This window comes from Chiloscyllium punctatum, chromosome 40 (genome assembly GCF_047496795.1).
Source record: "Chiloscyllium punctatum isolate Juve2018m chromosome 40, sChiPun1.3, whole genome shotgun sequence".
NCBI lineage: Eukaryota > Metazoa > Chordata > Chondrichthyes > Orectolobiformes > Hemiscylliidae > Chiloscyllium > Chiloscyllium punctatum.
The window spans coordinates 60,189,855-60,217,327 of record NC_092778.1 but is presented as its reverse complement, the minus strand read 5'-3'; the positions used below and the strand labels follow the sequence as shown (position 1 = coordinate 60,217,327).

The 27,473-nt window shown below is 42.3% G+C and overlaps 2 protein-coding genes across 4 annotated transcripts in view; both read right to left on the bottom strand.

The window, feature by feature from the left end:
* Positions 1-3,620, bottom strand: part of rogdi (rogdi atypical leucine zipper) — a 33,560-nt gene extending 29,940 nt beyond the window's left edge. The window contains exon 1 of one of the 2 annotated variants that reach the window (XM_072560031.1): positions 3,471-3,620. In XM_072560031.1, coding sequence (XP_072416132.1) covers positions 3,471-3,509 — 39 coding nt within the window. In that variant the 5' untranslated portion in view covers positions 3,510-3,620. Of the gene's footprint in view, positions 1-839; positions 1,456-3,470 lie in introns of those variants that run through there. The other variant, XM_072560030.1, reaches the window with a different exon arrangement.
* A 9,583-nt stretch (positions 3,621-13,203) lies between these two features.
* The window catches only part of glyr1 (glyoxylate reductase 1 homolog (Arabidopsis)), a 37,395-nt gene continuing 23,125 nt past the window's right edge, over positions 13,204-27,473 (bottom strand). For both annotated transcript variants that reach the window (XM_072560028.1, XM_072560029.1), the window contains 7 exons: positions 23,951-24,050; positions 22,972-23,082; positions 22,296-22,397; positions 21,649-21,811; positions 19,986-20,165; positions 17,949-18,073; positions 13,204-16,394 (listed from right to left, as the gene is read on the bottom strand). In XM_072560028.1, coding sequence (XP_072416129.1) covers positions 16,320-16,394; positions 17,949-18,073; positions 19,986-20,165; positions 21,649-21,811; positions 22,296-22,397; positions 22,972-23,082; positions 23,951-24,050 — 856 coding nt within the window. In that variant the 3' untranslated portion in view covers positions 13,204-16,319. The remainder of the gene's footprint in view (positions 16,395-17,948; positions 18,074-19,985; positions 20,166-21,648; positions 21,812-22,295; positions 22,398-22,971; positions 23,083-23,950; positions 24,051-27,473) is intronic.

The following is a 27,473-nucleotide window of genomic DNA, read 5'->3' as shown; positions in this document are numbered from 1 at the left end:
TTATTTGAAATTGGAGAACTCAATGCTGAATCCTTCCTGATAAAGGGCTTTTTTTCCCCCGAAACGTTGATTTTCCTGCTCCTCAGATGCTGCCTGACCTGCTGTGCTTTTCCAGCACCACTCTGATCTAAACTCTGGTTTCCAGCATCTGCAGTCCTTGCTTTTTGCCTGCCTGAGCAGTAGGCTGCCCAGGCGGAAGATGAGGAGCAGTTCCTCCAATTTGCATTGTGGCAATGGAAGAAGGTACTGGATTGTCATGTTGGAAAGGGAACAGGAACAGGAACGGGTATTAAAACGGGCAGTGACTGGGAAGTCAGGTCGAACCCTGCGGGCCCGGTTGAGATGCTCGGTGAACCGTTTCCCCGAGTTTACATTCGGTTTCCTAAATGTAGGGAAGACCACATCGGGGGCACCTGATGCAGTAAACTAGGATGGAGGAGAAGCAGGTAAAAACAGGTGAACCTCTGTCTCATCTGGAAGGTCTGTATGGGGCCCTGGATCAAGGCGAGGGGGGATGGTGTGCCAGCGATTTGGCATCTATATTGGTTGCGGTGGGGGGGGGGGGGGGGGGGGGGGATGTATGGGGTGGGGGGTATGGGATGGGGTTAGAACAGTGAAGTGGGGAATGGAGGAGATGTGCTGGAGGGCTGTCTGGATGACAGAGTGGAGTAAAAGCCCATTGTTAAAACTAGGTGGACACCTGGGATACTTGGGAGTGGAATGTCTCCTGAAACATGTTCATATCCCACAAGGATGGCCTTCAGCTTCTTCTTCTGCAACAGACCCACTCAGTCCCCCTCCACAAACACCCTCCTCCACCTCTCCAAACTAGTCCTCACCCGTAATGACTTTTCCTTTAACTCTTCCCATTTCCTCCAAATCCAGGTGTCGTCCATGGGCACTCAGATGGACCTTAGCTTCGTCTGCCTCTTCGTCTTACAGTCCCTCTTCAGTACCTAAACAGGACCGTGCCCCAACTCTTCCACTGTTACGTCGATGACTGCATCGATGGAGCATCCTGCAGCCAGGTTGGACCAGGGCAGGTCACTGACTTCACCCACACCTTCCACTCTGCCCTCAGATTCACTCTGCCCATTTCGGAAACCTGCCTCCCCTTTCTTGACCTCCCCATTTCCATTTCCGGTGACAGTCTCCAGGCAGACATTGACCATAAATCCACAGACTCTCAACTACACCTCCTCCCACCCAGTATCCTGCAGGAACTCCATCCCATTCTCACAATTCCACTCCCAAACATCCCTCCTGTCATCTAGAGCACCCCACACACCTGCCCACACCAATCCTGTAGCTGCTCTCCATGTGGATGGCTTTACCCTGTATTCAATCACTCTCTTTTCCCCATATAACCCTGTGGGGGGTATCAGGAAGCCTCCCACTTCATACCCCAGGGGGTGGGGGGTATCACAACCCTCCCCCTCTCATACCCCTGGGGGGAGGGGTATCTGGACCCTCCCCTCATACCCTCTGGAGGGGGCAGGTATCAGGAACACCCCAATACCTCTGAGGGGGGTACCAGGACCCCCCCCCCCCCATACCACCAGGGGTTGGGGGATTACAGGAACCACCACCCCCCCCCCCCTCCGGTGGTATGGGGGGGGGGGGGGGGGATCAGGACCCACCCCCATACCCCCAGAGGGGAGGATCAGGACCCCCCCCCCATCATACCCCTGGGGGGGGCAGGTATCAGGATACCCACCTCATACCCCCTGGGGGGGCTGGTATCAGGATACCCACCTCATACCCCCTGGGGGGGGCAGGTATCAGGACCCCAACCTCATACCCGCTGGGGGGGGCAGGTATCAGGACCCCCCCCTCATACCCCCTGGGGGGGGCAGGTACCAGGACCCCCCCCTCATACCCCCCCAGGGGGGGGCAGGTATCAGGACCCCCCCCTCATACCCCCCGGGGGGGGGGCAGGTATCAGGACCCCCCCTCATACCCCCTGGGGGGGGGGGGCAGGTATCAGGACCCCCCCCTCATACCCCCTGGGGGGGGGGGGGGGGGGGGCAGGTATCAGGACCCCCCCCTCATACTCCCTGGGGGGGGGGGGGGGGGGCAGGTATCAGGACCCCCCCTCATATCCCCTGTGGGGGGGGGGGGCAGGTATCAGGACCCCCCCTCACACCCCCTGGGGGCAGGTATCAGGACCCCCCCTCATACCCCCTGGGGGGGGGGGCAGGTATCAGGACCCCCCCCTCATACCCTCTGGGGGGGGGGGAGCAGGTATCAGGACCCCCCCCTCATACCCCCTGGGGGGGGGGGGGGGGCAGGTATCAGGAACCCCCCCCCCCCTCATACCCCCTGGGGGGGGGGCAGGTATCAGGATACCCACCTCATACCCCCTGGGGGGTGGCAGGTATCAGGATACCCACCTCATACCCCCTGGGGTTGGCAGGTATCAGAACACCCCCCTCATACCCCCTGGGGGGGGGGGGGCAGGTATCAGGACCCCCCCCTCATACCCCCTGGGGGGGCAGGTACCAGGACCCTCCCCTCATACCCCCCAGGGGGGGCAGGTATCACGACCCCCCCCCTCATACCCCCCGGGGGGGGGGGGCAGGTATTAGGACCCCCCCTCATACCCCCTGGGGGGGGGGGGCAGGTATCAGGACCCCCCCCCTCATACTCCCTGGGGGGGGGGGCAGGTATCAGGACCCCCCTCATATCCCCTGTGGGGGGGGGGGGCAGGTATCAGGACCCCCCCCTCACACCCCCTGGGGGCAGGTATCAGGACCCCCCCTCATACCCCCTGGGGGGGGGGGGCAGGTATCAGGACCCCCCCTCATACCCCCTGGGGGGGGGCAGGTATCAGGACCCCCCCCCTCATACCCCCTGGGGGGGGGGCAGGTATCAGGAACCCCCCACCCCTCATACCCCCTGGGGGGGGGGCAGGTATCAGGATACCCACCTCATACCCCCTGGGGGGTGGCAGGTATCAGGACCCCCCCCTCATACCCCCTGGGGGGGGGGGCAGGTATCAGGACCCCCCCTCATACCCCCTGTGGGGGGGGGGGGCAGGTATCAGGACCCCCCCCTCATACCCCCTGGGGGGGGCAGGTATCAGGACCCCCCCCCCTCATACCCCCTGGGGGGGGGCAGGTATCAGGACCCCCCCCCCTCATACCCCCTGGGGGGGGGCAGGTATCAGGACCCCCCCCCCTCATACCCCCTGGGGGGGGGCAGGTATCAGGACCCCCCCCTCATACCCCCTGGGGGGGGGGCAGGTATCAGGACCCCCCCCTCATACCCCCTGGGGGGGGGGGGGGGGCAGGTATCAGCCCCCCCCCCTCATACCCCCTGGGGGGGGCAGGTATCAGCCCCCCCCCCTCATACCCCCTGGGGGGGGCAGGTATCAGCCCCCCCCCCCCTCATACCCCCTGGGGTGTGTGTGTGTGGGTGGTCTGTGCCCATGGCGGGGTCTGTCTCCATCTCTCTCTCCCCTCACTCACCAGGACCGCTCTCTCCGCCTCACTCGCCACCGCCGCCATCCCCGTCACTGAAGGGCGAGCACCGGAGCCGCCACTGTCGCCACCCGCCTCTCCATCCAAACAAAACCACCGCCCCCCGGCTCCTTCCGGCGGTGCACCGCCTCGGATCGGCTTCCCCCGGCTCCTTCCGGCGGTGCACCGCCTCGGATCGGCTTCCCCCGGCTCCTTCCGGCGGTGCACCGCCTCGGATCGGCTTCCCCCGGCTCCTTCCGGCAGTCCGCTCCCTAATCTTCCGTCATATACAGTCGGTGGGGGCTGAGTCTTATTGATCACGCCTTTAACCTGTCAGGGGGTCAGGGGTCAGGCTTTTAACCTGTCGGGGTCAGGGGTCAGGCCTTTAGCCTGTCAGGGGGGTCAGGGGTCAGGCCTTTAGCCTGTCAGGAGCAGAGGGTTCCTGTAAAATGAATAGATTTCTCAAAAGGTCAAAGTTAGGGTCATTGCTGATTGACAGCTCGAGCCAATGTTGTGTTAATCTGCTCAAACGCCATTTCTATTCAAATAATTATTCACTCCTTCAATTGAACTTCTTCCACCTCATTTCTAGGCAGCCCATTCCAGACCCTAATTGTCCATGGATTGTATACGCTTCTTTTCCACATCGCTTTGTATCTATGCCCTCTCATTCTTGTTCCTTCTGGGAGCAGGGGCAGCCCCTCTCCTGATTATGAAGCCCTTGATCAAATCTCTTCTCAGCCTTCTCTGCATGGAATTGCTCCAAACATCATTAGTGTAGCCTCTTAATTGAAGTTCCTCATTCCTAGAACCACTCGTGTAACACTAACCCAATTTAATTCACATTTTTCACAAGATCCACATCACCTTCCTCCTCTTATGCTCTATTCCCCGAAATAATAAAGCAGAGAACACCAGATTCTTTATTAACTCCTCTCTCCACCTGTCCAGTCACCTTTGATGATCATTGAACATAATCCCCCATACTCTGGTACCTCTTGTTTTATATTGTCTTTCAGTGTTCCTCCTTCTAAAGTGCACCACCTCACATTTCTCTACATTGACCCTCTCATGTGCCACCTAAAGAGTCATAGAGATATACAGCATGGAAACAGACCCTTCAGTCCAACTTGTCCATGCCGACCAGATATCCCAACCCAATCTAGTCCCACCGGTCAGCACCTGGCCCATATCCCTCCAAACATTTCCTATTAATATACTCATCCAAATGCCTCTTAAATGTTGCAATTGTACCAGCCTCCACCACTTCCTCTGGCAGCTCGTTCCATACATGTTCCACTCTGTGTGAAAAAGTTGCCCCTTAGGTTTCTTTTATATCTTTTCCCTCTCAACCTAAACCTATGCCCTCTAGTTCTGGACTCCTCGACCCCAGGGAAAAGACTTTGCCTATTTATCCTATCCATGCCCCTAACAATTTTGTAAACCTCTATAAAGGTCACTCCTCAGCCTCCGATGCTCCAGGGAAAACAGCCCCAGCCTGTTCAGCCTCTCCCTATAGATCAAATCCTCCAACCCTGCCGACATCCTTGTAAACCTTTTCTGAACCCTTTCAAGTTTCAGTTCTTTCCGATCCATCCACTCCAGCACACATCAATGTCACACTCTCTCCTGTACCGTTTACAATTCTAAGTTTAGTGTCAGCTTTAAACTTGGAAAATGTCCCCTGCATACCAAGCTCCAGGTCATTATTATACATCAGGAAAATCAAGGGATCCACTACCAACCCTGGAGAATTCCAGGACAAATCATCCTCCAGCTCAAAATATCCAGTGTCTGATGCTCTTTGTTTCCAATCACTCAGCCAATTTTATATTCGTGTTGTAGCTCTCCCTTTTGTAGTATGAGCTATGACTTTCCGTACAAGTCTGTTGTATGGCACTGTATCAATCTCCTTATGTGATGGGACTGTTCCTCCAGGAATAGAACCACTAAGACTTGGCAACCCTATTCTGTTGTAAGCAGAACATTGGAGAATGAAATAAAAACACTTGCAAAGTGCTGGAAAAACCTAAGAACCTTGTAGTATCTGTCACTCTCTCTCTCTCTCCAGAATCCAACTTCTTTTAGAACTATTCTGTTGATCATTTTAAAAGTTCCACTAGCAATATCATAGAGATTTTACAGCACCAACACCATTTGTCCTGCCAGTCATCATTTTTATTTATTCAGATCCCATTTTCAGGACTTAGCTTATAGCCTTGTAGATATTTTCATAACCAACCTTTTCAAATATTATTATACACATTTGGTGCAAGTGGGACTTGAATCCGGGCTTCGGAGGCCAGAGATAAAGACACTACCACTATGCCATTAGAGCTCTAATAATTTTAATCAATCTGTGCAGTTGTATTATGACACACCTTTGAAGCAGTTGGAACTAGAGGGCTTCTGGCTCAGAGGCAAGGACACCATCACAGCAACAAAAGAGGCCTTGGCCTTGTATGCTTACAGCATTTCAGGTGCTTATCTAAATACAACAAAGATAAAATACCAGATACCCTTCTGTTTTTAAAAACAGTTCCTCAAAATGCTTTAAACCTCATCTTAAAACATATCCCCTGATCGAGTTTTGAGAAGATTTGTAGGTCAGGTTGAGGTTTTGGATGTAGATTTGCTCACTGAGCTGGAAAGTTAAGTTTCCAGATGTTTCATTACCCTGCTAGGTAACATCTTCAGTGGGCCTCAGGCAAAGCAATGCTGAAAATTCCTGTTTGCTATTTGTATGTTTGGGCTTCTTTTGGTTGATGTCATTTGCCTGAGGTCCACTGACGACGTTACCTAGTAGGGTAACGAAACTTCTGGAAATGAACCTTGCAGCTCAGCGAGCAAACCTACATCCAATCTCTCTTGATGGTTGAACTCCTCACTAAAGTGAAAAGCTTCTCCATGTCTCTGCCCCTCAGACCATTGTACACCTCAATCAGAATCCCTCTTAGGGTAGTATTGTTTTCCTTAAAGCAAAGAAAGCTATCTAAAGAATTAACAATTTTATTGTTATGTGTATTTAGTGAGAAAAACAATAACACACATTGGAAAACTTTGCTACTGTCACCACGAGCCATTTTGAATAGTTAAGAAAAAAAAGGTTATGGCTTGGAAAGGGTCCATCAGTCCTGAGCCAGCTCATCATCAATGATGCCTGCACGTATCTCATCTCTTCAGGGCAGAATTGCTCTACTGACATCCTGATGTATCTCCTCTGCTCCCTTTCATGCAGTCATATCCCTCCTCTAATGTGGCAACCAGGACTGCACAGAGTAATCCAGCTGCGGTATAATTAACATAACTGTGCCACTGGCACCAAAAAGGCCACTCTTTGGGAGACGTCATGGGGAGTATTTGGGGAAGATGCGATGATGCAATGGGATTAATTTTATAAAATGTCTCATTGATTTCATTTTACTCTTACCTGGAATGTCTTCAGCATTTGTTGTCGATCCCTAATTGCCCCGTGGACCAAGTGGTTTGCTAGGCCACCACAGAGGCCAGTTAAAAGGTATCCACATTGCTGCAGGTGTAGAGTCATATATAGGCCAGACCAGCTAAGTATGGCAATTTCCTTCCCTAAAGGCTATTAGGGAACCAGATGGGTTTTCCAACAATTGACAATTGTTGTATTGTCATAATTAAACCAATAATTCCTGATTTTATAAATTGCATTCAAATTCTACTAACTGCCGTGGCTGAATTCAAACCCTAGTCTCCAGAGCATTATCTGGATCTCTGGCTTAACAGTCTAGCAACAATACTACTAGGCCGTCACCGGCCCAATAAATGACCATTGAAGTTTATGACAACTCCAGATTTTGAGTTCAATTTAAATTCCACCAGCTGCATTAGCCTGGTCTCTTGGAGGTCACTTGTGATAAATATTCCCAACATACCACTACTTCATTGAGTCATAGAGATATACAACAGGGAAACAGATTCTTCAATGCAATCAATGCATGTCGACAAGATACCCTAACCTAATCTAGTCCCATTTGCCAGCACCCAGCCCATATCTCTGTAAGCCCTTCCTATTCATATACTCATCCAACTGCCTCTTAAATGGTGTAATTGTACCGGTCTCCACCACTTCCTCTGGCAGCTCATTCCATATAAGTACCACCCTCTGTGTGAAAAATTTGCCCCTTTGGTCCCTTTTATATCTTTCCCCTCTCATCCTAAACCTATGCCCTCTAGTTCTGGACTTCCCTACACCAGGGAAAGACCTTGTCTATTTACCCATTCCATGCACCACATGACTTTATAAAACCTCTATAATATCACCCCTCAGTCTCAGGTGCTCCAGGTGAAAAAAAAATCCCAGCCTATTCAACCTCTCCTAAAAACTCAAACCCTACAACCCTGTCAACATCCTTGCAAGTCTTTTCTGAAGCCTTTCGGGTTGCATACATCCTTCTAATAGGAGGGAGACCAGAATTGCACACAATTTTCCAAAAGTGAAATATTTATATCATCAATATTCACAGGTGAGGAGCCAGAAGATTAGAGGTTGGCTAACATGGTGCCACTATTTAAGGAAGGTGGTAAAGAAAAGTCAGGGAACTATAGACCAGTAAGCCTGACATCAGTGGTGGGCAAGTTGTTGGAGGGAATCCTGAGGGACAGGATTTACATGTATTTGGAATGGCAAAGAATGATTGTGGATAGTCGGTATGGCTTTGTGCATGGGACATCATGTCTCACAAACTTGACTGTTTTTTGAAGTAACAAAGAGGATTGATGAGGGCAAAGCGGTAGATGTGATCTATATGGACTTCAGTAAAGCGTTCGACAAGGTTCCTCATGAGAAACTGGTTAGCAAAGTTAGATGGCATGGAATACAGGGAGAACTAGTCAGTTGGATACAGAATGGGCTCAAAAGGTAGAAGTTAAAGGTCGCACAACTGCAGGTTGTGGTCTAGCAGGTTTGTTTGGAGGCACTGGTTTTCAAAGTGCTGCTCCTTCATCAGGTACATGATGGGGGAGTGGCACTCCAAGAGTTGGCACTTCCGGGTGAATCTGTTGCACTATGGCCTGATGTTGTGCAATTTTTAACTTTGTCCGTCCCAATCCAAAACTGGCTCCCCCACAAAGGTAGAAGACAGAGGATGGTGAGAGAGAGTTGCTTTTCAGACTGGAGGCCTGTGACCAATGGTGTGCAGAAGGATCAGTGTTGGGTCCACTGCTTTTCGTCATTTATATAAATGATTTGGATGTGAACATAAGAGGTATAGTTAGTAAGTTTGGAGATGACACTAAAATTGGAGGTGTAGTGGACAATGAAGGTTACCTCACAGTACAACAGGATCTTGATCAGATGGGCCAATGGGCTGAGGAGTGGCAGATGAAGTTTAAATTTAGATATTTTTTGGTGCATTTTGGGAAAGCAAATCTTAACAGAACTTATACACTAATGGTAAGGCCCCAGGGAGTGTTGCTGAACAAAGAGACCTTGGAGTGCAGGTTCATAATTTCTTAAAAGTGGAGTCACAGGTAGATAGAATAATGAAGGCATTTGGTATGCTTTCCCTTATTGGTTAGAGTATTGTATATATAAGTTAGGAGGTACTGTCGCAGCGGTACAGGGCATCGATTAGGCTACTTTTGGAATACTGCGCACAATTCTGGTCTCCTTCCTATTGGAAGGATTTTGTGAAACTTGAAAGGGTTCAGAAAAGATTTAGAAGGATGTTGCCAGGGTTGGAGCATTTGAGCTATAGGGAGCGGCTAAACAGGCTGGGGCTGTTTCCCCTGGAGTGGAAGTGGTTGAGGGGTGACCTTATAGAGGTTTATAAGATCATGAGAGGCATGGATAGGGTAAATAGACGAGGTCTTTTCCCTGGGGTGGGAGACCCCAGAACTAGAGGGCATTGGTTTAGGGTGAGAGGGAAAGATATAAAAGGGACCAAAGGGGCAACCCTTTTCATGCAGAGGGTGGTGTGTGTATGGAATGAGCTGCCAGAGGTGGTGTTGGAGGCTGGTACAATTACATTTAAAAGGCATCTGGATGGGTATATGATTAGGAAGGGCCGGGTGCTGGCAAATGAGACTGGATTAAGTTAGGATATCTGGTCAGCCTGGACGAGTTGGACCGAAGGGTCTGTTTCCATGCTGTCATGACAGTCATAAATGCCAACCTGACATTCCACGAACAAAACAAAATGTTCCCAAATCTTTCACAGGTGATGGTCTACTAGTATTGCCACACAATTAAACCAGAGACCCAGCTTCAAATCGCATCATGACAAATGGTGAAATTTGAATTCAATGCAAATCTGGAATTAAAGGTCTAATGATGACCATGACACAATTGTCGATTGTCAGGAGAATCCAGTCTGGTTCACTCATGTCCTTCAGGGAGAGAAGCTGTTATTCTTGCCTGGCATGGTTGACATGTAACTCCAGGCCTGCAGCAACGTGGTTGACCCTTAACTGGCTTTGGGCTATTAGCAATAGGCAATAACACCTGGCCTAGCTGGCGACATTCACATTTTGTGAACGAATAAAACAATTTACCAAACTGAATCATGGACGATTACTGAACATGAGAGACGTATCAAAGCAGTTTTTTAAAAAAAAATCACAAATGCATCAGAAAACTTAAACCTGACTATTTAAAATAGGAAGAGCAGAATGCATTCAGCAAATTGATGATTTTTTCTTTCCTGCAGCAAATATTTTGTATTCATTTAGGTCACATGTCAAAGAACAAATACCAAAAGCTGCAGCACAATAAAAGCAGGAAATGTAACAGAACCCAGTGATGGTGTGAAGAAAAGTGTGTGTTAAAGTTAAGAAGGATTTAGTAACATCTGTGTATCTTGGGTGGTGTTCTTATCAAACCCAGGTTATCTTGTTGCACTGTACAGAATTGAAGACTACAGTTACTTAGATAAGTACTGCACTACATGCTTTAGCAAATCTTTTAAGTTAGCATAGCATTCCACTTCCTATGGATAAACATTTTAAAAGCCAAGAACATTTCTCAGATGAAGTTTACAGATAAACAACTGCTAGTAAAGCATCACAGAAAGTAAAACTTAATTCATAATCAGTTCCTGTCCTTGTTTATGAAGGTTGAGCCACAGATTTCCATGGGAATGCTTCATGCTGGTGGGCAAATTATTGTAATGGTGGTTTGCTGTTACATTTTGCGTGTGATTGACCAGCAAATTCACCCTCTTGTACAACTTAGCGCCAGGTGTGTCAGAAAGTAGAGAAATAATGCAACAGATGTAAGGTGAGATTGAAGAAAGCCAGGGTGAGGCAAACACACCTACTTATTCCAGACGCCTAATTTAAAAATAATCCTGATAATTAACCTGTCTAGCCACATTATGAATACTCTTCAAAATGTCAACAAGTCCTGACTTGTTACTTGAACATTGAGTTTCTGCCTTAGAGGTAGGGACATTATTCACTGCATCACAAGAGCTTCTAATCAAGTATATGAAGTGATATAAAGTGAGTTGTATTTGAGCTGTTAACACCATGATTATTTTAAAATCAGAATCTGGAACATGCTGCTGGTCTGACCCTGGTTTCCTTAAAACATCTTACATCTGTCTCATCACTTCTCTACTTTCCAGATTCTTCAGTTTTCCAAAATAAACTCCTTGTACTTCCAGCATTCACCCCCTCCCAATGCTGATGGTAACTGGAACAAGGAGAGCTGACTGTCAAGTAAGTTCTTGATAAAATTGTATAAAACAATGGTTCAACCTCAACATTTTAGGATTGCAAGTTTTAGAGAGTGCAGAAAAAAAAATTAATTAGCATGGCTTCATGATAGAGGAATTTCAGTTACATCCCTACAGTGTGGAAACAGACCATTCAGCCCATCGAGTCCATACTGAGTCTCCAAACAGCATCCTACTCAGATCCACCCCTTAGTCTATTCCTCCATTCTCCAGGGCTAACCCACCTAGCCTGCACATCCCTGGACATTATGGGCAATTTACTATGACCAATCCACCTAAGCTGCACAACTATGGAATGTGGAAGGAAACCGGAGTTCTTAGTGAAAAACCACAGAGATAATGTGCAAACTTCCAAGGGTGGAATCGAACACGGTCCCTGGCTTTGATACAGCAGTGCTAACCACTGAACTACTGTGCCACCCCATGGATAGACTGTAGGAAGTGGGATTGTTCTTCTGAACAGAGCATTGAGGAGGTTTGACAGTGGTCTTCAAAGTTATAAGGGTCTTGGACAGGATAAAGAAGTTCTTCCCATTGGAAGGGATAAGTAGAGTTCACAAACAAAAAAAAGTTTGAAAAAATTTCAAGAGCAGCAATTGGTTAGGATTTGGAATCAGAGACCATGACAGGCAGATTCAAGCAAGGCATTAGAAGAAAATTGGGGAACTATGTCAAAATACATATTTGCGGAGCTACAGAGAAAAGAAATTACTTTTTCAGAGAGCTAGCAAAGACACCGGGGACCAATTGGCCCCTGCTGTAACCTTGAGATTGACTTACTGGCCTCTTTCTGTGCTGCAACTTTTCTGTTATTCTACCGTGATTGAAAGGGAGAGAAATAGAAATTTTCACATCCTTCTGCACCACTATATCTGCCACCTATGCATCTTGCATTTAACACTTCATCCAAATAAAAACCAGAGGTAAAAATTTAATTCCTTTCATCAAAAATGGAAGTACTGGAGAATTGGGCAGGAACACCCTTAGATTTTGGACAAAACTATCCTCGATCAAGTTGGGGGAGGAAAGGCCTGATCCTGGAATCTCAGCTGCTGCCAGCAAGATAATCAATTGAGACCTTTTTTTTGATCCGTTTGACATCAATTGTCCAACACCTACAGAATAATTTAGTGGTGGCAGCAAACCTGCAGCCTTGTACAGGTGACAGAATCCTTGGTCGACAGGCCTCAAAGCTAAGCCCCACAATCCCTGCCAACCCCACCTTTCAACCAACCAAATTTACTGGTTGCTCAGGGATATTTCACAGATCCTCACGCTGGGTGTTGGAATATTACCAGCACACTGGCAATGGAGAGCCGCCAGTCTCCAGTAGGATACCTAATGCTAGCTAGTTAATTTGATTTCCCACCAATCATCTAATCCACAGGAACAAAATCCCAACGTAAGACTAATATGAACATAGTAAGCACAAAAGAATGATTTTAAAAAAACATATATACTTAAAGATCCTTGCCAGATTCCTGTTTTGTTTCAATCTTGCAGCTTTCTAGAATATTTCAGTTTCTTCATCACAAATTACCTGCTTGGTTCTACTGATGTTACCCACCTTGTGGGTATCTCTCCATTTGTAGTTTATTGGAGCTTACCTCTTTCAACTTAGTGTATGGATAACCATGTCTAAACATGAACTAAACTTTGGATTAAACCCACAAATCCTGCAACAAACAAACAGACTTTTCCAAACATATCCAACTTCAAAGCAAAACCTCTGTTCATAGAAGAAATCAGTCACTGACATACTCCATCTTGTTTTGGAGACATTCAAGAAAACTTGATCAAACAGCAGATTGCAAACAGATGTCCCATGAACAAGTCAGGTTTAGGATGTTTTGATGTTAGATAAGGGAAGAGTTAGCAGTTCACATTACATTAGAAAAATAAATGGTGCATTTGTGTGTTAAAACATTCAGTAAGACTTAAATGCTTTGGTTCAACGAGACGTCACTCTCCAAGAAACTAAGACTTAAAAAAATCTCAGCTTGCACATTAAAACAAAATGCAATTATAACCAGTTTCCTGAACAATAACAGCATTTATTGACCGAGCTAGACTGAACTTAATACATTTTAAAAAAAATATTCACTACACTTCCAAATACTCAATTCAACAAATTGTATACAATTTTGTACATAACAAAATAATTGTTATGGATTCATAAAAAATAGTAGCCAATTTCTGCAATATTGATCTGAAAATGAAATACTGTAAGCTATAAAAATGTAATGACAACATTGTGTAATTTGGATGCAACTTCGAATTCAGGCCACGTAGAGCAAAATAAAAAATACAATCAATTCACAAAAATACCACAGTAGTTTGTGTACACGAGTGTTCTTTATCTGTAGTCACTTAAGATCTTTGCAATGGGTTAACCAGTGACAATATTAGAAATTGCCTGGTGCTTTTCTTTAAGAGTGAAATTCTTGATTTGTATAGAATAACCTGGATATTAATCCTATCCCATAAATTTTTAAGTGAACATAACTGGTGAACATGAATGACATTACTGTATTCGGAGTGTCACTTAGCAGTAGATGCAGTATTTACAGAGTTTTAATTAAAAATTGTACAAGAGCACAGATTATTTTTTGTGGAACTAGCAATAGATACTGCACTCTCTAACACAGATATAGGCCACTCTGCACATTACAACGCAATGGTTTGATAACGCAAGCACACAAATCTTTAATGCAAAGTGGAAGCACAGTAATGGTTTCATGCAGGAAAATAATTCAGGAATCAAGTAAATCATAAATAAGTTCTCCTTCTGAAAGTTATGTTACAACAAATCAAAGAAAGGTATAAAAGACTGTTAGGAATTGTAAACCAATAACTTTGATAAGTCTTCATATTAGAAGAAATTTCCAAATTACCAATTACAGACTCTCTTCAAAGTCTTGTCAGAATTCATACAAAAAAATGTTTCAAGTCAAAATAATCCTCAACACAGATTTACGGGGGGGGGGGTAGAAGATAGTCTTATGACCCTTGGCATTTTACAATAAAACATTTACCTTGAGCAACAGACATAGTATAATCTTCCAATTGGCTAACTGTACCATTGCCTCGTATCTTCTTTCAAAAACAGAGATGCATAATATGTCACCTGAATGTATTTCTGCCGTTTATATTTGGTGAGACAGATTAGCAGCAGCTACAATAACTCAAACCCACAATTATTGAGGTAAGCATCGACCTTCATATGCAACACCAGCTGCCCGGCTTCTGCATACAACATATTTAGCTTGAGGGCTTTGAAGTTTGATAAGTCTTGGAATGGAGACGACTTGTGAGAGGCCATTTGTACATTTTATTTCAGCATTCTATTTGTGAAGAGATTTCAATTTTCACTATATTTGACGGCAGATGCTTACATCAGAGCATGCATGGCAGAGTTCACATAAAGGCAATAATTATTCTTGTTTAATGGCAACTGATATTTTCAGCGAACGAATTCACAGACAGGAGGAGCAAACCAAAGTAACAAAAGCATAACTGCAATAATAGGCTGCTAGGAGTCAGGGCTACACATGCATTTTAGATTAACTTCTTCTGATTTGTGTCCCTTATTCTAGTCAGAATAAGGACCAATCTCAATCAAACTTGGCCATTCTTACATATACATTAAAAGCGGCTTAAAGGAATTTGACCTATCTTTAGGTCCAATAGATTAGACATGGTCATGTTAAACATTTGACCATCATGCTTTGGTGTAGCCAAAAGTGAGCACATGCCTTACAAAGTAAAGTGACCAAGATTACATTCCACACCTACTCCATGCAACAATAAAAGGTGTTGGTAATGTTAAAGCAATCATAGTAACTAATATCATGTCTGATTTACATTTCCAAGTTGGATCAACATCTGCATGTAATCAGCACAAAGATCCAGGAGGATTATGGGCTGAAACACTTGACAGATTTGCATAATTTTCATTTCTAGATACATATGTGAGGAAAGGAAAAAAACATCTCAAACCAAGCAAGGTAAATAAGTACAAGATTTAAGGAAAAAAACTACTATAAATATAGGTTGAGTACTTTCATGTACAATACAGAGATGACAAAAAGTGGGAAGTGTAAAGAATAGGGTTGGGAGCAAGTTATACACAAAGAAGAATTTACTCCATTCTCTCCAGCACACAATGCTGGTTTAATACTTAAATATTCTTCATGGGTCCCAAAACATTGGAAATCAAGAGAAAAAAAACCTGAGGTCAGTCTGATCACAAAAACCATTAAAAACCCTGTTGAATCAGGAATAAAGTGGCAACCATTTTACAATATGCCAAAATTAAATCACAAAAAGATAATGACTGGTTTTTAACTCCCAAAACAAAGACTGCACACAAGCTCTAGTAATAGATGGGCTAGTCCCAAAACTGTGCAGATTTTCTTCCAGTGTCATGTGTGGTTTGTTTTGCCCACCTGCATGAGCAAATCTTTCTCCCTCCAGTACAAGCCACATGGGAAATACAAAGCAGGATACCAGTTTAGTAAAATGTTTCATTTTGTACAGAATAGCAATATCAGACATTCTGATAATATGTACAGACAACCCATGCTGGCATCACTAAGACAACCAGAATATAAAGTTTACTGCAATATCATTACAGTACAGGCCTTGAGCTCTTTGTGCATCCCAACTTTTTCACCACTACCTGTGATCACTTCACAGATCTTAGAGATTTGTCACCCATGACTTGGTGATACAACAGTGTCAGTCTGGTGACTGGCAGTACCAGAATTAGGTTTGTATCAGCAGTTACCACATCAGGAGGTACTTACAAAATCAGTTTTAAAAGTTGCAAAGGGTTAACACTAGCATACACCTTTGTCAATAGCCATCTTTCAATAAGTAAACTTCTCAACACCATCCTAACAAAATTACAACCGAAAGAAAAGCAGCAGCTGGTTGGCACATACTTAATTCACAGTCTCAGAGATGCCATGTGCCAGTGTATTAATGAGATTTGGTGGGCTGTGGACCATTACCATCCTCAATCATTAGAGGAATTCAATCTACAATGGCCACTGGGGCAGATGAGAGCTGTTACTGATAATGGAAACATATAAACCAAAGTAAATGGCCCCAAATTTTAAAGGGAACAATTAAAACATTGCGGCAATCATTGGTTGCAGGCCAAGTATACTGCAGACATATCATTTTCTGACTGGTCCAATGCCTTTGCTTTCTTAAACATCTGTAAGAAAACAACAAATTTGATGTTAACATAAATTTTTAGTAGTACATTAATTGCTAAACTACTGGAAGATTATTAGGAATAGATAGAGAGAACATGGGTAAAATTAGAATGGCCACCCTGCCCTGCTTTAACATCCTATTAGTGCATTCCAAAATTGCATCAATTGAAGTTACAAACACATTAACTTTAACATGTGTTTGCACCAAAGAGATCAACACAGAAAAAAGATTACTATCAGCTCAATTGTTAAAATCATGTGTGAATAGCTCGGTCTCTTCCATTTATTGTAGATTTAAATGAAGTTCAGCCAGATCCACAACATGATACTTGCTATGTAACATCAGGATCTGCAGATGGACTGTAAGTTAAAACTAAATCTTAAAATTACATCTTATTCTGGAGCTGAAGCTACGTTCAACAGATTTAGATAATTTTAGAATCCCCAAATTTAGCTCTCCGCATATCATCTAGATCTTGAGGCTGGGAAACACCAAGTCCAGGACCAGAACCAGAGGCTCCTGGCCAGTCTTGAATAGTTCCCCTTAACCAGAGTCAAAGTATTTTATATTGTAGTATCTCTAGTGTAAAGCTTTAAAGAAGTAGCAGTAACGTATTTTCAAACAAAATTATTTCCTACTTACCGATAAAACTCAAGTAACAAACAGAACTGATATCTGTCATTAGAGTTTGATGATGTAATGCTTGTCATAAACAATGCTGCTATCTTCACTATCACTTTTCAAAATGTTTATTTTTTTCTGTCCGAAGCTTCACTGTTCTACAGAATGCTTAAGGTAACATCAAAGAAATTGTACAATATACAGTAGAGGATCAACAGCTGTAATAACTGCCACGGGGTAGATTTGAACTCTTAATTGTTTAATTACTAAATCAGCATTAAATTGAAAGGAAGAGTGACAGCAATCCTTAAAGGCAACTTTTCATCAAGAGCACAATAATTCAGCTTGAACAACGAAAAAGAATAAACAAACAAACAAAGAACTATGCGCCAAGTTCTGCAACATTAAATATGATGGATTAAAATATAAACTCTGATTACGTAAGACAGGTTGAGATAAACCACCAATCTAATGATTATGGAAAGAAAACAAAAGCTTCATTTCGATGTTCAAAGTAGCTTATCAAAACTAAGCAACAATAAACACACGGTTTAAAATTTGAAAGGCATTGCAACGAGGACAAAGAAGCAGAAGAGTAGATGTTGAGAAACTGTGAGCATAATTATGCTAATATTTTAAAAAAAAAACCCACAACCTTTTAGAGCTGCAGCTAGGAATAAACGATATAAAGTCTTGTGCTGACCACTGTGAACATCATTGCAGTCTCACATCAAATCAATCTCAAGGAATACTTTTCTTTAATAAGTGCCACTACATGACTCTAATCTAGTGAACTGTTCCAGATGGTAATCAGGTACCTCATGTCTTGCCACTTATTCACAGAGCCAAGTCTAACATTTCTTTATTTGAAAATTTGATTTGCAAACAAACAAACAAACAAACATCAGGGCAGAACACATTGAAAACTTACTTCATTGGCCGCAGCTGCCATTGGAGTTGAATGATTGACAGAATCACCCATAGCAATGGCTAACCTAAGGTCCTTTTGTATGTGTTTCAACAAGAAGTCAGGCTTGAAATTTCCCTGCAAAATACCTGATGAGAGAATCACTATACAGTCAATGGGTTTATTGGTTATTTACTATAACATAGTATAAATGTTTGAACAAAGATATGGAAAGACTAGGTTAAGCAAGGTTAAAGTTCAATTATCTGTAAAATACACAGTTACATTTTTAAAAGTAACTGATTTAATAGGCCTGATATGCAAGCAGCTAACTTTCAGATTCACCTTTGTTCTTACAAAATAACCAAAAATCTGGGTCTTGTTTGGCTTGTGGCACAACCATGTCCACCATATAGTAAAATCCAATTCTATTCTATGAGCAATAATAACTGTCTGTCCAAAATCAAAGCCCTCAAATTATCTTCACATCTGTTTCATACAATGGTGCAAGCAATTAATTGTGGCTTGTAGACACTGCATCTACCTGGGCTCCAGTTTTCCAGGTTTCAAGTGAGCTTAACAGACCATTTCTGTTTAACAAATTCTACAAAGAGTAACTCTTCCACAAGCTTCACTGACAATCTTTCATTCACTTATAGGAGTTTATCTTCAAGTTTGAATCTTGTGCAAATCTATCTATAATCATAGCCCCAGGTGAAAACCCATATTTTGAACCAGTAAAAAGCTCACCAATTTGGACTACTAAATACTCATCTCCAAATGATTCATTTTTCCAGTGCAAAAGTTCTGTTTTTAAAAGTCACACACTTGTAGATTCTCAATCAAACATATTTCAAACCATACACAGTTTCATCATATCCAAAAGGAAGCTCAGAGGAAACTTGAATATTTATTGCTTTGTGTTTTTAATTTAGGGCTAGTTTATTTCATGCATTGAATAATGTGGACTCATTAACTAAAATAGTACAGATCCAATGAAATCTTACTGTCCAATATCACAATTTCTATTGATGTTATAGTGGACAGTGAAGAAGGTTATCTAAGAGTACAAAGAGATCTTGATCAGATGGGCCAATGACCGAGAAGTGGTAGACAGAGTTTAATTTAGCTAAATGTGAGTTGTTGCATTTGGTAAGGCAAACCAGGGCAGGATTTAAAATAATTAATGTTAGGATCCAGGGGAATGTTGATTAACAGAGGGATCCAGCAGTGCAGGTACACAGTTCCTTGAAAGCACCATCACAAGTAGACAGGGTGGTAAAGGCAGCATTTGGCACACTAGCCATCATTAGTCAGAGCACTGAGCATAGGAGTTAGGATGTCATCTTGCACCAAGACATTGGTGAAGCTACTTCTGAAATTCTGCGTACTACTCTGGTCTCCCTGGTATCAGAAGGGTGTTGTTAAACTAGAAAAACATTCACAAGGATTTTTCCAGGACTGGAAGACTTGCTTTATAAGGAGAGGCTAAATAGGCCGGGATGTTTTTTTTAACCCCGGAACATCGGAGGTTGAGGGGCAATCTTATTGAGATTCATAATCTCAATAGCCAAGGTCTTTTTCCAAAGGTGGGGGGGGGGGGGGGGGGGGAGTCTAAAACTAGAAAGCATAGGTTTAAAGTGAGTGCGGTGTGTGTGCGGAACGAGTTGCCAGAGAAAATGGTAAAGGACATTTAAAAGAAGTTTGGATATGTGCATGAATAGGAAAGGTTTAGAGGGAAATGGACCAAACATAAACAAATGGAACTGGTTAAGTTTGAGATATCTGGTCGGCATTGACAAGATGAACTGAAGAGTCTGTTTCCGTGCTGTATGACTACGACTCTAAACAGGCCAGTATAAAAATACTGCATAAAACGCAGTCTTGTATTAAAATCAATAGTAATTCCCAATTTTTTTTCATTAGCAGCATTTGCACCTGGATTTTAAATTGTTTTATTTAATATGGATTCAGCTACATTTCGGACAAAGAATTCTGGCCTGAACCAATTCTTTCTCCCACCAACATTCAACCCCTAAGGAAAACAGAAACGTTAGTTACTTTGGCACTTCTGATCCAAAAACGAACTTGCCAAAGGTCCCTGACTCAAGACGTAAAGCAATACTTCTTGCGATTGACTTGCTTTTTTAGCCAGCGTGAATCCTTCTGCTACAGAAGCCATGAAGCTGCCGAGGATCATATTTACAATCAGCATCATCTTCGAAGCATTGCCCACCTCACCTGAAAAGAAAACAATAGTTTAAGCTCACTCAATCATGTGCTTCACTTAGTCCTGAAAGCAGTACTTGTGCTTTTTTTTTTAAAAAACACACCTTACATGACATCCTGAGATTATCAGACAGCCCCAGCCATACCCTCAATTCTAAGCAAGCATTGCTATAAATAGTCAGGACTGACAATATCTGCATTGACATAAAGAGCTAATAAGGTAAAAACAATGACTGCAGATGCTGAAAACCAAATACTGGATTAGTGGTGCTGGAAGAGCACAGCAGTTCAGGCAGCATCAGGATGAAGGACTTTTGCCCGAAACGTCGATTTCGCTGCTCGTTGGATGCTGCCTGAACTGCTGTGCTCTTCCAGCACCACTAATCCAGTATAAAGAGCTAATAATCAAGTTGAGTTTTATTGAAGGGTCATTAGCTTGAAATATTAAATGGTTTCTTAGCAGATGTCGCCAGATCTACTGTGTATTTCTAGCTCTTTCTGCATTTATGTCAGATTTCCAGCATCTGTGCTACTCTGCCCTCAATTAAACAAATTGAGCACTGGCAGGATGAAATGTTTGTTTTTAGAAAACACAGTCCTCCCATGAGGGATGTCTTCCAAAAAAAAAAGACAAAAGCTACTCATCCTTCAGGCTGAGTTTCATTTAAAGCAGTTTAAGATTGAACACCAAATGCTGGTATTATTTAGCATCAGATTGAAAAAAAAAGCAATGCCGAAAAGGTTAGGGGACAATCTTTTAAGACGGAACATTAAATTGATCAGATCATTTCAATTCTGTAACTTCTCCCCCCGGGCTAAACTTCAAACTCAGTCACTTTTATCCAGTTCTAGTAGTTAGTTCAGCAGCTTACACAGTATGACATGAATAAAATGAAAAAGAATTGTTGTTAACAGAGTTTTAAAGTGGAGTGACCAATAGATTGTTTCAAATAATGTTCTGTACCAAAAAACTATTGAGGAACACTTCATTTGTCAATTAATACTCAATTTTTAATTCTTGTTGCTTGGGCTCACAATTGGGTTAGATATGATTCTCTGGGAAAAAAAAGACATTGTGCTTGACAGATTAGATTAGATTAGACTAGATTCCCTACAGAGTGGAAACAGGTCTTTCGGCCCAACCAGTCCACACTGACCCTCCGAAGAGTAACCCACCCAGATCCATTTCACTCTGACTACTGCACCTAACCCAATGGGCAATTTAGCCTGGCCAATTCACCTGAACTGCGCATCTTTGGACTGTGGGAGGAAACTGGAGCAACCCGGAGGAAACCCACGCAGACACGGGGAGAATGTGCAAACTCCACAGAGACAATTGCCCAAGGGTGGAACTGAACCTGGGACCCTGGTGCTGAGGCAGCAGCGCTAACCACTGAGCCACCGTGCTGCCCAGAATCAAAAACAATTCCATTGAGGTGATTCAAACATAGTTTAGGAGAGAAATAGTTTGAGGTTTGTGTAAACATAGACCTACCCAAATAGAACGACTTCTTCCCCATGGCCTGAAAACAGCTGCTGCATTCATCAAATAAAGCTTTATCTCCAGCAGCAAGGATCACCAGCATTCCATTTTCCGAAAGCTGCCGATTGCCAGAGACTGGTGCTTCAAGAAACCTCCCCCCTCTGGAAGTGATCACCTGAGCAACAGAAGAACAATGACAGACGCAATTAGGCATCTAACCATTGACACCCCTTCAGAAGAATTTACGAAGCAAGGTCTTACACAGGAGGTGAAAAACAGAATAGATAACTGTAAGAAAGCTCCACGTAGAACCTAATTTCAGAACAAAGTTGACTATTGCTGATCTATAGGCTTCTCATTTAATTAAAAGTAATCAAGTTTGAAACAGCTGAGCCAGTCATCTTCAATGCAGCTAGACAATCTTCATGTATGGAAAATGTACTAATTTGCAGAAGCTAATTCAAGTTATATATTAATTAATGTCCTTCAAGTTTGCAGAATGACTATATTTTCTTTAGTGTTTCTAATCTCTTTCGAGTCAATATTGCATTAAACATGTGGAGTCTGCAATTCATACCAGCTGAATTGAAATTTGGTACATGCACAATTTAAGTGCACAAGTGCACAAATCTGATGGTTTGTAAAATGTCTGGTCATACCTGTGAGATTTCTGTGGATGTTTCAGGATCCACTGTAGACATGTCAACATAACACTTGCCTGGTCGAATCCCTTGCAGTACCCCACTGGGACCCAGAACCAGCTGAAAACACAAAGTAAACTTGCTACAAATACTCGGACTGTTATAGAGACAGAGATGGACAGCACGGAAACAGACCCTTTGGTCCAACTCATCCCAATTTAATCTAGTCGCATTTACCAGAACTTGGACCAAATCTCTCTAAACCCTCCCTATTCATATACCCACCTGGATGCCTCCACCATTTCCTCATACACACACCACCCTCTGTGTAAAAGTTGCCCTTTACGTCTCTGTTATACCTTTCCCCTCTCACCCTAAACCTATGCCCTCTAGTTCTGGACTCCCCCACCCCAGAGAAAAGACCTTATCTATTTACCCTATCCAGGCCACTCATGATTTTATAAACCTCTATAAGGTCACCCCTCAGTCTCTGATGCTCCAGGGAAAACAGCCCCAGCCTGTCCAGCTTCTCCTAGATTATTAGGTTTTCTTTTTAAATTAAGAGTGTCATATTGATGCATTAGCATTGCTCTCCATAAAGTTAAATAGTGTTTAAAAAGATAATCGAGGTAATGATCATCATGACTCTTTATTGCTCAGTCAATCAACTCAAATAACATTAGAATGTACTTACATCTTTAGCTCCCTTTGGGTCAGAGATGCAAGACAATGTGATATCACACATAGAAACCACCTCTGCTGGAGTCCGTCCTAAACGTGCCCCCTCCTGAAGAAAAGGGTCGCACTGCCACAAAATGAAGAGGTGTTTGATAAATTTTCATTTCAAAAGGAAAATCATTTATATATATTCATTTCAGAATGGAACTTTCAGAATATACTGGTGTCCCACTAAAGTTCTGGGTCACAGAGTTACTTGGATAGGCTGAATACCTTTCTGATTTCAGTCTTAATGCCAGTATTAGAAGTGGAAAGACCTCCTGTCCAGAAATAAAACATTGAATGTGTTGAAAGAGACATATGATTGAAGATGTTGCACATCTAATTCATTACTTTTGCCGCATAACCCTATTTTACATAGGTGGTGATACTAGTGTTTCTCAGGCTGTTTGGACTTCATACGTGTATTATATTGGGCCTCAATTTTTATCTTTGTCTCTGCCTCTCTCCACTGATGCTATGAGACCTGCTGACTTTATCAAGCAATTGGCTTTTAGATTAGATCTCTATTATGCACAGTGTTTATATTTGAGAAAAGTGATGGCATATCCAGACATACTTGGATTTCTACAATGCTTTTCACAACTTCAGGACACTAAAGTACTTTTCAGGCAATGAAGTACTTTTAATGTGTAGTTGCTGTTGCAATGTAGGAGAACCCAGCTGCCAATTTATACAGCAAATGAGATGCAAAACCAAATAATCTGTTTTCAACAATATTCAATGAGAAAATTCTCCTGTTCTCTTTCAAATAATGCCATATGTTCAACAGAAACACAAAACAATACCACTGACAATGCACTGAGGAGTCAATCTGAATTATGTAAAGTCCCTGAAGTGGGGGTTCAATCAACAATAATTTTGACAATGTGGCAAAGCTGACAACAATAACTGAAAACGTGGGCCCAAAATGTAGAAATTTGAAGGAGGCATACCTTCTCTCCTGTGCGATTCCACACTGTAACAGTGTGTCCCATTTTCAAGAGATTTGCAACAATTCCACTTCCCATTAAGCCTAGACCAAGAAACCCTATCCTGCAAAAACAGGAATAAAAACCATTTTATTACTCCCCTCTTTCAAACAAACCTATCCAGATTACAAAAATGGGCTTTTAACTAAATCCAATTCAGATATAAATTTCTACTGGAAATGCAATGTAATCCTATTTCAGTGGTTCAAAAAGCTGGAAACCTCATTCAATAGATTGTTTAATGTATAAATGTAACAAGATATTAGTTTTATTATTTAAAATGGCATAGAACAGAAACTATCAAAATAATTCACCCAAAGGGAATATCATCATCGAAACAGAGATAGCTGCAAAAAAATTGACATTAAGTTTTTCGATATTTTGATTTCTCTAATTATGCAGTTTTCAGAGTTGGTGAGGCAGAAATCATTTGTTGCCTTGATTACTCGGCATCTAAGCTATCAGTTACAAACACAGGATGTGATCAAACGATTTCAACCAAATGCTAATTCAGTAGCTCTTTCCACTTGATTCTCCAGTATGAGATTAGTTTACACAAATATTCAGAAAAAGAGACAACAGGCAATATTGATGTTAATTAATTCTCACTCGTTTTAATCGCACAACGTTGATAAAGCCTCTCAAAGCTTTACATTTTGTTCACGTCTTAACAGTTTCTCAATTTCTACCTTGCAGTACAACTAAAATTATGCTGATTACTGGAATGCTTAAAGAAGTACAATTTAAAACAGTTAGACCTTGATTCCTAAATCTGTTTAGACTTTACTTGGTAAACAAGCTAAAAATAAAGCATTCTATTTAACATCTCGTTAAACAACTGGCTACTCTATATACAAAAATATGTGCAAAGTGTACACTTCATTGTAAATTAATTTGATAAGGATAACTAATCAAATGTGTACTTTTACTATACCTTCAGTAGCCAAATCCAGTGAAAGCCAGCATTAAACCCTTTCAGCTTAATGACTTGTTAAATATGTTGAAAGTGAATTTACAAATTTACTCATGAATGAAGATAGGAATGCGAGTTGGTTCTTAAGTCCTCTGATCTGGTTCTGCAATGTAAATACGTCATGGCTCATCTATACCTTAAACCAACTCAACTGATTTTAACTCTTATGCCTCGATATTCTTGTTTAGATTAGATTAGATTCTTTACAGTATGGGAACAGGCCATTTGGCCCAACAAGTCCAAACCGACTCTCCGAACAGTAACCTACCCAGACCCATTTCCCTACCCTATATTTACCCCTGACTAATGCACCTAATACTATGGGCAATTTAGCATGGTCAATTCACGTGATCTGCACATCTTTAGATTGTGGGAGGAAATTGGAGCACCCAGAGGAAACCCGTGCAGACGCAGGAGAACGTGCAAACTCCACACAGACAGTAGCGGGAATCGAACCCCAGTCTCTGGCGCTGTGAGGCAGCAGTGCTAATCACTGAGCCACCGTGCCACCCACAACTTTGTCTTATTTGACAAAGAACCCGTCTTGAAAATTTGGCAAAGCGTGCACCATCTTTTGGAGATGTTCCAAATTTGCACTATCCTTGAATTGGAACAAGTGCCTCTGACTTTTCTTCAAATGCCTCAGTCTGATTCTTAGATGAATACACCATTGTTTTGAATTCAACAAACTTGGTAAATTATTCTTCTGCAAATAAATAAACACAGATTAGATCACCACTCCACCACCTAAACTCTCAGGAAGCCAAACAAAACTTAAATAACTTGACCTCAATTTAATCCGGTGTTATTATTTCATTGCTCTCATTTTTATTCGTAAATAATGCACATAGGCTCTGGTCAAATGTATTCTGAAGGTCCATTTAGCTATTGTGCTAGTGACCAAGAAAATTCAGCAATGATACCTTTCACAAAACCACATCAACTTTGTTTGATTTTCTTATAATTGTCCAAGTGCCCATTCACAGCTTCTCAGATGCCAGACTTCAGGACTTTCACACAACTAATGTTAAACCACCTCGTGCCATTACGTGGTTTCCCATTCTTTCTATTTGACAGTAAGGGAATGCCATTGATAAAGTTGTAGTCAAAAAATTCGATTTTTGAATCAAGAGTAAATTATAACTCACATTTGTGATTTAGTCATGCACTGATTACAACATCTATCTCTTTCCAAACCTCTATGACTGAAATGTCAGGCCTTAGAAATCTGTCCACCTAGAGTTCTTTATTTTATACATTTAAGCTTTTTTAAAAATACTTATTAAGCTCACTGCATCTTACTCCTCCAACCTAACACCTTTTTAAAAAAAACCTACTCTTATACACCTGCTATTTTGTCAAGAGGTACTTAATCAACCATAACTTGCTCACTGATGCTCAATTTGAGACTCATCACAGCCATGGACCAAGCATGAATAAGTTTGAATGGTGCTACCCTTAATATCAAGGCAGTATTTGACTGAATACAATAACCAGTGGACCCTCACAAATCAATAATACAAGAAATGATTTGTTATATGCTGAAGGATAATTATCTTAGTCCCAAGACAGTTCTGCAGGAGTGCTAAAGGTAGTCAACAACCTAGAGCTGCTTCATCAGTGGCCATCTGCCATCATAAGGTCAGAGGTTAAGATAGTCCTATTATGATTGTTGTTTCTCAGTATTATTATGGCTCTCAGAAGCTGAAGAAGTCTATGTCTTTATGCATAAAGACCAGCACAAAGTTATATTCTGATAGCCAGCAGCATCATCCAAAATCTAATAACTTATTTAGTGGATAAGCCTGTCATCAGACAAAAATAAATTTCATGGGATCACTGATTTTCCGTTTATTTTTAAAATCCAGGAGTTTTGCAGTACCAGAATTTGAAGTTATACTTGTAACGACCACATCAATATGCAAACTTAATCGGATCTATAATGCAAATTAGATTATATTGGTATTGCTGTATTGATAGAGGAAACATGGGCATAAATTCCCTGCAGGTCCAAGCCTTAAATCACTACCTGGTCAGAGATGTTCTTGTCCAATGTCAAAACTGCAATGTGGCCATCTTCTGTTGAACATTTTAGCCACCAATGAGAAAATTTTATTCACCCAAAATATTCAATCACAGAAAATAAAAAAGTACATCAGAAAGGTCCAGGTTTTGAACTTTGGATTCTTGTTAACTTTAAGCAATGATTCAGGTAAATCCAGTTGTATCTGACTACAGTTTGAATGATATAACTGGACTGATTCTCAATTATTGCAACAAGTGAAAAGGAGATCAAATGACAGATTGAATAAGCTACTAAATGAACAGCAGCAAAATTCAATACATTAAACTAGACTCAACAACGTCTTGCGGTTTATGCCTGCCGTTTAATACAATGAATTGTAATGAAAGTCCTAGAGGTAAACATATATTTCCGGAAAACCAGGAATTCTTTTGCAGTCACGACTTTATTATATGACCATGTAATGCAGAAGTGGTTAACTGCTAGATATT